Raw genomic sequence first — 11,016 nt, forward strand, 5'->3', positions numbered from 1 at the left:
CTCTTTCTGAGCAGTTTCCAGCAGTCTTAGAGCGGGGGGTGGGGGCATTAATACTTAAGGAGGCCTCTGTGCAGTAGTGGCGTGGTTTCTGGTATTTCTAATGTAAGTAACTGAATGGGATTACAATGGTAACTGTGTGATAGGGAAGAAAATGTATACTAGTGGCTTGAGCACAGATGCAGGAGTCTCCATTGACTTCCATCTTTTCCCCGTATCTCTTGCCTTTTTCTGTATCTCATAAAAACATAAGAGGGAGTCTATTCCCTCTAATGCCAATGCCTGTGTGACCTTGATTAAGTCATTAACTTCTGTCCTTCAGTTTCCCCTATGTGAACAAGGGCTAATAATACTGCCCTACCGCTCAGGAAGTGTTTTGAGTATAATTTAATGTTTGCGAAGCGCACAGGTTCTTGCAGAAGGCACTACAGGACCGGCCCTTTAAGTGGACCCAGCAAAGTCTGGGGTGAAGAGACGGTGTAGCAGAGTTGCATGGAAAGGCAGCTAGTAAATGACCTCTCCATCTTCCATCCCACACAGAGCCATGATTTGGGAGCATATGGCCTCAGCAGTTCCAAATATCTCAGTAAGTGCTCCATTGTTGTTAATTAGTAATAGCCCAGAACCTTATCCCCAATATAGGAATGCTACCAGTCTGAGAAGCATCAGCCTCTACCTTAGAGGGATTCCTGTCACTTAATTTCACACCCAAGAGCACACTTGTCAAGTTTGGTACTTCAGTGAGAGTTCTGGGGAAGACAGTGGCATGGCATCAACTGGGAGACTGAATTCACCCTTGGATTAGCTTTCGTGGCTGTGGAAGACAGGAGGTGGTGTGAGGTGCTTCTGTGCCCCAGAAGTTGAGAAGGCAAGTTTGGCTGGATTGATCCCTTTGAATAAACAAGAAAGTTAAAAAATATATTATCTGAAGTGCTTCATCTTATAGAATGGTGGGAGGTTTTATGAAGACAAAAAGGTGTGATTTCCTCTTACCTGGGCAGACTAGGGTTCAATAACAGTAGAAATCTCCATCGCTGAGATCTCAGCTGAGGAACAGTTTATTAGAGTACCCATAGCTGGGACTTGTAAGCCAACAGAGTCTGCTGGAAGGGAGGCCAATCCATCTGCTGCAGTACTTCTTCCCTTAGTGGAGACCAGATGATCCATGTGCTTCATGCACATCTGAGTGTGCCCTGCTAGTGCCATATTATTGACTTGCAACATAGACCCTGTCAGACCATGCGCCCGCAAACAGGCCTTCAAATAAGGATTTGCAAAATACTTTTCACCAAAAGCTGAAGTGTGCTGACCAGTGACATGCTCAAACAAGCCCTTGATGAAGATCCAGACTACCCGGTTCCTTTGTTTTAGGCAGCATTGTCACTACACTACAAACACGTTACAACCGTGTTAAGGAAGCCCAGAAACTAGGAGGAGAGTGCATCATTCCCCACTGGCCCTGCAGGGAGCAAGATAATTTAGCCCCTGACTGCTATCTTTCCATGGTGCCCCACTCCAATGTTGGGGACCTCAGGGCAGCTGCTGATTGCAGCAGCCCTGATAAGTGATGCCATGGCTACATAACTCGTACAAGGTGCAGGGCCTCCATTCTGATGACCCCTGGCCTCCTGCTGATTTCCTGCGATCCACAGGGGTTGGAGGCCAACCCTAGGGCTTGAACAATGGGGAGAGCAAACCCCCTAACAGAATGCCTGGGGACAAACTTTCTTGAGGAGAATCTGGTAGTGTTTACATCCCTGGGTTTTCTTGCAGGAGGGTGTAATTGAACCCTAAGTTATTTGCCAGTAGACAATAAAAGGGCTATTTGGTAAATTATTAAGTGCTTGTTGTCTTTAGAATGTAAGATCCTCAAGAACAGAACCTGTTTCGGTTTTATTCATTGTCTTTAAAAGATATCCTGCAATACACAGCACGCAGTAGCATTAATAACTGCAGTATACAGGATGCAACTTTCAGTGATTCAGTCAATATTTCCTGTTTATCAGCAAGCAATGGATGATGTTTCTGGACTATACTTCCCCCACTTTTTTTAAACCATCCTGTGCACTAAATATCTGTTACTCAGATTGGATTATAGACGTTGGTGTCTGCCAGAAAGACACATAGTTTAAAAGAGGGGTCTAAATTTAGTAACAGGCAAATAATTGAATTCATCTTATACTAATGCTGTCGAGGGAGTAAATGCAACCATCAGAGAAACTTATGCTCATCTCTGTTCCCAGTCGATTTTTCTGCCTTTCCCGCCCTTGAACAGTAAGTTTCATATAAATCTGCTTTCAGATGTCTGACATATTTCAGACTATGAACGTGCTGAAAGTTTAAAGCTTTCCGAGTGGTATATTGCAGGGAACCTGAGCAGATTTCCAAATCCTCAACCAGCTGTAGCTTTATTTCGGAAAGAAGGAATGAGCTGAACTGCTATTTTCTACGACATAATGATATTACATAGTTGAATCTGAGTGCTATACAATTTGGCTTAGCGTACACTCAATTATGCTAAAGAAAATTGTGACAGAGAAGGTCAACAATTGTTTTCTAATCATTCTCTTCCACTTTTCCTTTGGGACTTGTCTATACACAGTCTTGCAGCTACATCCAGTGAGCACAGCAACACCAGAGAGTTTTAGTAGATTTTTATGATGACCAGTGTTGACCACTATTGTTGAGAAGAGTAATTAAAGATTGCATGTTGTGAGGGCTTTCAATACCCTTAGGCAAAAACTGATACAAAGTAATTCCCACAGCTGTTACACTTCTGCAATTCTATCTCAGCCTAAGGAATCGAGCCACTATGGATCCTCATATGTTTACTGGGCTGAGTCATACTGACATACATATGTACAACTTCCATTGACCCACGTGAATTGTAGATCAGAATTGGAATCTGACTTTTAACTACTATTTTGGGTAAGGAATTTCTTGTTTAAATAACTTCATTCAGTTCAGACACTTTGAATTAAACCAATAGAAACTTGCAGCAAATGAGACATTTATGTGTTGTGCTGTGATGTCATGGCCCCTTACCAGCATTAAAGATTAATTACTTAAATATTAATAATGAGGATTATAATTGGGCACATCTTGATTTAAATTTTCTTTGAAAAAGAATGTATGTTAACATCAGCTGAAAGTACCCATAGTTCTAAATTATTATTTTTCTCCTGCCCCAGAGAAACAAACTATAAACCCTATCTAACATTGACAACTATGTAACCACAGGAGTATCTTTATAATGCTTCTTCATTAACACTAATAAACTAGTACTTCTTATTACAAATAAACCTCCTTTCTTTGAAGGACAGAAACCAAAAGAATTAGAGCTGGGGACATATGAGTCGAAAGGTACAGCATGAGAAGTGTATATAGTAGTGCAGATTGATCTACTTTTAGCTCCATGACTGCTACAATTTTTGCAATATTTATATAAATACTTCATAATATTTTACTACCATGCTCTACAACCATTATCTAAGCAAATATTTATGCTTATTGAGGTAAATAGGGAACAGAATTGCAAAGCAACTTTCACAACAGATTTTTTTTATTGTAATTATAATTATTTACCACGATCTGTTTTAAACCCCAAAATGTGCTCACAAACAATATGACATTGAAGCCAAAGAGTAAAACCCTGTTTTATATGCTATCAGCTACCCACTGTGGTTTTCTGTGTGTGTGTCTGTGCGCGCGCACACGCGTGTGCAAATAAGTCCAACACTAGCCTTTCACAATTTGTAACCAACTGACTTTTAAGGAACTACCATACCAAATTATCCATACTCCAGCCATGGGTTGAAATTAAAGGGAAAAAAACTAACTTGTTTCATGCTACATATGTGGCCAAATTCTGCTTTCAGATACTGACGTGCAGCTCTCATTATTTCCAATGGGAGTGCACGTATGAGGGTGGAATTTGACCCATGAAGTTTTAGATGCAGCAGTTCTTGAGTATTCAAGAAAGGGGCAATATAGAATACAAAAGTGTCCAATACAAACCTGACCACTGACTGAATGAAACAATTTCACTTATTCCAAGTCACTCTGAACCATATTTTTGAAAGGTATTATGTCATAATGTAAAGTATATCTGGAATATGAAAAACAGCAGATATAACACTACCCAAATACTGGTTTAATAATCTGATTTCTTTAACATGGTGGTTGGTATTAGTTACTGACTTTTTATGTTTTGGACTTCGGCTGGCTAACATATGGTGAAAATCACCGTCTTCTCTTAATGACCATTATTAGTGGGTCATCAAAATTAGCCATATATTTGATCTTGACTGGTCAATCTAGCTTTTCCACTCCCACCACACAGTGCTGTTAGAAGATGGATGATCAAGGACGGATTGAATGATAAGGCAGAGAGCATGGCTTTTTAAAAAAAAATCCAAATGAATGTTAATATCCCTGTTAAACACTGATGAATTGTCTTAAATTTCTGGAGGATTATTACAGCAACATGTGTGGTGCTTCTACTCAGGTAAACAGCAGTTCTACAGGTGAAGGGCTTTTTTGATACCAGCAGCAAGGTCTTGGGGAGAAGGGTTCTCTGCGGTGCAGCTCACTGGGATTCCTTCAGCTTCCATTGCTTCTGCTGTCGTTGGACCTATAGCAGCAAACTGAAATGACAAATAACATTTATACTCGTATATAATAGAATCAGATGTGGTGTTAGTATCAGCTCTTGCTACATTATCTCAGTGTCTTCTATCATTCTGTCCCGCCTCTAATCAAACTTAATGAACATGTCCAACTTGAATACTTAAGTGTAAAAGTTGTTTGGGGCTGAGGATTTTCTATATTAAAATAATACATCAAATTTAGCTGCTTTGTAATGACTAAGTAAAGCTTATGGCTTAGTTCACTGGTCCAAACACCTTAAAAATCCTATTGTTTTCATACTCAAGGAAGATAGATTCTAACATGCGCCAGCCTTGTCAGTGCCAATTCAAGCAGGCACTTATTCTTGGCTTATAATAATCATGAGAAAATCAAATCCTACCCAAAGGAGGAAATGGATTGGGGAAGTCAGAAAAAACAACAACCCTCCTTCTGAGGAGAAATGTCTCTGCAAAGGCTACAACACCCTCATTCATGTTAGGCGATCCTGTTGCAGGTGCTTGGCTTACCAGTAAGATGCAACAAGTCAGTATCAGTCAATAAGAGGGAAGAAGGACAAGGCTGACTGTAGTAATGTCAGGTAGTTATACAGGGATGCAATGTGCACAGATTGCTGCTTCTGAATCCTTTAAAACTTTGTGTTTGTCCCACACACTCCCATGAGGGGAATCCTACTATATGCTGAGTAACTCACCATGTATATACATTCCAGAATGCTGTAAACTTTGCTAGAGAGAAAGTTATGTGGCCCTTCTGAGCAAGTTCAAGTTACTCTATCGGTACTGGAATCATCAAGTCAGTCATTCACCAAGTCCCTAAGGTACAGGTTTGAGAGCCTGGGGGGGAGGGGAGACTCCGAGTGGCCGCGGCGCGGGCGCCGCTTCTCCCCCTCCCTCCCAGGCTCTCAAACCTGGGAGGGAGGGGGAGACTCCGAGTGGCAGCGGCGCGCGAAACAGCCGTTTCGCGCGCCGCTGCTCCCCCTCCCTCCCAGGCTTGAGAGCCTGGGAGGGAGGGCGAGTAGCGGCGCGCGAGCGGCAGCGGAGGTGAGCTAGGGCGGCCGGGGCACATTTTTAGGGGCGGCATTCTGGCGCCGGCCATGCCGCCCCTAAAAATGTGCCGCCCCAAGCACCAGCTTGTTTTGCTGGTGCCTAGAGCCGGCCCTGATTGGTGGATGATTTATTTCCATATTCCCTGGAAACTCTGTAGTAATTCCCAGCAACTGCTGTGATACATAAAAATGATGATCCAGTGCATACTTCCCTGCTGTTGAACTCACCCCACAAGCTGCTTCTGGATACAGCCTACTGATTCTTTTAGCCTACATAAATATTATGAATTCCTATCCCTCTTACTCTCTGCTATATGCAAATACCACCACATAACACCATGAAACAGTGTACAAAGGTTTGTCTCCCTGAAGATGAAAAACAATACAGCAAACAACTTAATTTTCATTGTCAAGTTTCACATGGTATGATTTTATTAGTCTGCACTGCAAGCGTGGTAACAGTAGAGATCTGTTGGGGCCTGTGACGGGGTATATCAGACCCTCTGAGGCCTCCTGCTGGAGGCCTCGTGGCCCTGACACACACTGCCCCAGGAAAGGGCAGTGGAGAGGCTCCTCTGAGCTGCCTAGCGTGGCTATGTGGGACACAGCCAATCAGGGCCCAGCAGGTCAACATAAGACCACCTGCAGGGCCAGAGTAAGTTCCAGTTCCTTGCTAGAGGTGGGAGCATGGATGGTGTGTGGCTGGCTGAGGGACCTGCAGGACCTCGGATGAGGCAGCGCTGCCAGAAGCCGCGGAAAGCGAGAAGGAGCCCTGAGCTGGTTGTGGAGACTCCATCAGGACAAGGCCCTGAGGTAAGGGTGAAGACAGCGCAGGGCCCTGGGGAAGTGGCCCAGGGAATTAGAGCAGCAGGGACACAGCGGACAGCTGCTATCTACAGGGTCCTTGGGGGAACTGAACTGCAGTGGCTCAGCTGGAGAGCTACAGTCAGAAAGGTCCTAAGAGAGCGAAGACTTTTTCACCAGGGAGGGAACCCTGGGGCACTGCTCTATCCTGGAGCAGGGACAACTTGTGGAGATGTTAGAGGCACTGAGAGAGACCCCTGTTGGACTTGTACCCCAGAAGGGGTTTGCTTTGCTTTCAACAAACAGACTGTGTGTAACTCAGCTGGAGGGCTGAGTCACTAAAGACACACTACAGAGAAAGTGCAGGCACATGCACTTGGCCAACGGGGGGTGCTCACAAGAGGTGAGTGCACCCCATAACAGGGCCTTCTTTTCATATTTTAAAATTATATGCACTATGCTATCTGTTCTTTTCAGGTTCTTACACCATCCTCATTATTATAGTATCTGAGCACCTTCCATAAGTGCTTTACATGATGTGACTGGTATTTGTCACGTAATTCTCTCTTCCCCTCACCCCTGCCCTTTTGTGAGGATTTTTTCTTTAAAAAAATGTTTATATTTACTTTTTTATGGCTAATGTGCTCTGGGTGCTTGTTCTGGAAAGGTCAAATCAGTGCGCCTTGGAACAGAAAGTGATGATGTTTGAGATAGTTTTTAGTTTGTGAGGGTTTGTTCCACAGTCTTGGACTGGATGCTGAGAAAGTTCGGTCTCTTATACAGATGAGCTTTACCCTGGCAGTGGACAGTTCCCTTGTGCTTGTGGGGTGGCGCTGTCAACCACAGTCCTCAGCCAGGAGCTTTGGGCTTCCAAGATACTAGTTTATCTTTTGGACCATAAAAATTATAGGTGTCCAAAATCAGGACTTAGGCATGTGTATAAAAAGCCAAAGTCTTTCAATATGGTCAAGTAGATTTATTTCTTTAGTTATAAAAGGTCTAAACTAGAGAGTAATCCAAACAGCCCTCATTTTTGGTAAACTATGGCTCCAGATCCAACCTCTATAGCTGGTCCTGTTTGAATAATGAGCTGATTCAAATCCCGTACATTTTGGAAAAGTTCATATCCTGATCTGAACTTTACAGCTCATCTCTAGTGTGAATGTAAACTCCTATAGGAAGACATTTCTTGTGCCACAAGAGGAAAAACTATATGAGAATGTGGGGGACTGAAGAGAAATTTCCCTTCAGCTCAAGTATATCTTTCACCTTAGGTCAGAAAGTGGGCCAGAAAAGTATGTGTCCTTGTTTGTCAATTATCATCCTGAATGAGAAGAAATGATTCATTTGAAAATAGATTACCACAAAGAGGCAGCTCAAATTCATATTAGAGAGAGTCAAACAGAAGTAGCTTTATCTTTGTAATAAGTTGCACCTCATTTCTCCTAATCCCCATGATGGAGGACCCTCTCCATAAGAGGGGCAGCTTGCCACCATTTCCGTTATTTTCTGAAGGTACCAACCTTATGTAATTTATATTCTAAGAAGGGACCTATGTCGTACAGCATATTGGTTTAATTTGTGTGATGATCTTAAATGCATAAAGGAAATGTGATTGTAGAACTTTTAATTTAAAAAAAAAAAAAGAAGACAAAAAAGCCTTAATAATTCATTATCATCCACTTAAAGTCACATGGTAGAAGGAATTTTCAAACTGAAGAGGTCAAAGTTTAAAAATCTATTAGTGAATTATTCATTTCTAATACCTTTAAATACACAGATTTCAACAGGGGATTTACTAACGAAAGAGGTAGACAACTCATTTTAACTAAGAATCTAAGATATTTTTTTAAAAAAGAAACACTTTGCACTAATTAGCCACTTTCAACTGATGATCTTAATGCCCTTTCTAATGGCCAGTAAACATTATAATCTGTATTTTATAGACAAGTAAACATAAGCAGAAGAGCCTGGTGACTTGTCCAAGGTCCCAGAGTAACAGAGTGGTAGTAAGGAATAGAATTTACCTCTCCTGATTCCCAATCCCTTGATCTAACCACTAGACCACATGCCTCCCTGCTATGTTTTAACACTTATTGGATACTTTACCTTAATTTGATTAATAAGATCACCAGAAAACTTCTGAATGTGCTGGAGACAAAATCTGACACCAGACGGACTGAAGAATGTGATGCTTGCTGGAATACCCTGTATAAAAGTAAAGAAGGAACAGCAGGTTGAAACATGTTTCTCTTCACTCTAGCTGCATATCACAACATGTTTTCATATCAATCTCTTCAGCAGTGTCTCTGTGTTGGCACCATGCTGTCAGCGGAGAAGTGTTGAAGTCAGCCAACAGGAGAGATTTACTGAGGACAGTCTGTGGGGCCTGACCTGATGCTGATAGTCTGCCAAGACTACACTATACAATGGACCAATTGAAATTCAAGTGTTTTGTTTTGTTTTTTAACCAGCCATTTTCCATCATGTGACGATTGTGAGCTCTTTGATGATAACAATATGGGGATCAAGATGTCTCCTTCTTTATTAATGACCCAGATGGGGAACCCTTTAGATTCACTTACTCCCGTTAAACAGGAAACTTCCATACACTATTCTCCTAACTCCCTTCACAAACACACGTCCGTTCTGGACATATTCTTGATGCCTCCCACCCTACGTGTTCTCCCTGTTCACCCTGAACTCTCCCAGTCACTCATTTTCTCTCACACCCAACAAACTGGAATAGCTTCAACAGGAGAGATTGAGAGAGACCCACCCCAGAATATCTATAGCCCAGTGGTTAGGGCACTCTCCTGGAAGATGTGACCACTGGGCTACTGCTAGAAGGAGACTACCACCTCCTCTGTTTTTCATGCAGAAGGGCTGACTTGGCTTAGGTGCCTAACTCCAGGAGAAGGTTCATGGCTCTGTATCCCAAGTGGAGATAGACACCTAACTCCCTTTGAGGGATGGGGCTTAGGCCACACCCCTCTCCTCAGCATTTCTTACTTACTAGTTTAGGCGACTCCCCATTCAGCATGCTGGCTTCAGTGAATTCCTTATTAGGCACCTAACTCTCTCCATGTATTGCATAGGGAGCCTGGATGCCTAACTCAGGGTTGTGAACTCCACTAAGAGGCAGAGAGTCACACTTTCGGATAGATTCCCACCACCACCGCCTTATATTTATGCAGGGCACTGCACATTTAACCACAACAGAAATATCAAAAGTTAAGAGCTAGAAGCTTATAATAAACATTGTATTAGCTTCGCCTTGAATGACAAGAATGAACATCTCTAATTGCAACAGGTAATGAATTCCATAACAAGGATATAAAATTACAAGATGTCCTGGCTGCTACTTACTCACGTTTATGACCTGTAGAAACCATATGATTTCATAATTTTGACTTTAATATTCATCTGGAACATATAGATAGCACAACATAACAGAAAGGCTGGTGGGACCACAGCCATTCAGGACTTTGAATGTAAGAAGAACTTCAAAATCAATATGTAATTTAACAGGAAGTCAATGCAAATAACATGCTCAGGCAAGCGAATGTAAGGATGCAAGGCTGCATTCAGAATACGCTGAATCATAGCTATAATGCAGGCTCCTGCAAATAAAAACATTCCAGCAATCTAATCTTGAGAAAACAAAAGTGTGTATCAGTGGCTCCAAATCTATTTTGCTATCCACTGATCTCAACCTAATCACTTTTATTAGATGGCAAAAAGAAGCTTCAGTGTGGATTTTAAGAAACAGATCTATGTGAGGATGGTGTATCATCCAAAATTTTTACACTTAAAATGGAATCAGTAACACATTCTCAAATAGAATAATCAGCATACGAACATGGCTCAGCAGCCATGGAGAGCTGATAATTAGTGCTGGATTCAGATTCATAAAGTTGTGGCAAACACATTCAGAGACACGGTGACAGAGATCCTACATCTATGGCCATAAGTAAGTAAATCATTAAATACCCTTAGTAATTCTGTCTCTGATGTGACATGATCTAAAACCAGACTTTTTCAAAATTTCAGTTTTATTAAGCAGATCAAAAAGAACAAGGTGAATATGTAATTGTTTATAAAATAGTTTTTTCCAGTAATCCTGATAAAAAATATAGCTTGGAAACTGGGCAAAAATTTGAAAGGTCTACCATCAAAGAAGGTTGTTGTTGTTTTTTTCTCCCATAGAGGTATTATTATCTATATATTTTAGGACTTTCTATAATGTCTGTTACCATAGTATTTAAGTGCCATTGTATTTACTGAAATTTTCTGTGTACTTTCCCCAATTTTAAGGACTGATTCACTATATTCAAAAGATTAAAGCTATAGGCAAGGGATTCTTCTCACAATAATACCTTGTACAGATAACTGAGGGGAAAAGTAGTAAGTTTTTCATAAGGTTTCACATATATGTCAGAAAGCTTTACATTTACACTGGTGACCATTGACTCTGAAATACCTGTTGTGAGAAATAATTCTTCAAGGATTCTTGGAGA

The 11,016-nt window shown here is 41.6% G+C and overlaps 1 protein-coding gene across 1 annotated transcript in view; it reads right to left on the reverse strand.

The window, feature by feature from the left end:
• Positions 1-3,541: 3,541 nt before the first annotated feature.
• Positions 3,542-11,016, reverse strand: part of UROS (uroporphyrinogen III synthase) — a 37,475-nt gene continuing 30,000 nt past the window's right edge. Inside the window, 3 exon segments of the mRNA XM_026650953.2 lie at positions 3,542-4,643; positions 8,606-8,704; positions 10,980-11,016. Coding sequence (XP_026506738.1) covers positions 4,518-4,643; positions 8,606-8,704; positions 10,980-11,016 — 262 coding nt within the window. The 3' untranslated portion in view covers positions 3,542-4,517.

Source organism: Terrapene carolina, unplaced genomic scaffold (genome assembly GCF_002925995.2).
Source record: "Terrapene carolina triunguis isolate 2854851 unplaced genomic scaffold, T_m_triunguis-2.0 Scaffold95, whole genome shotgun sequence".
Classification (NCBI taxonomy): Eukaryota; Metazoa; Chordata; order Testudines; family Emydidae; genus Terrapene; species Terrapene triunguis.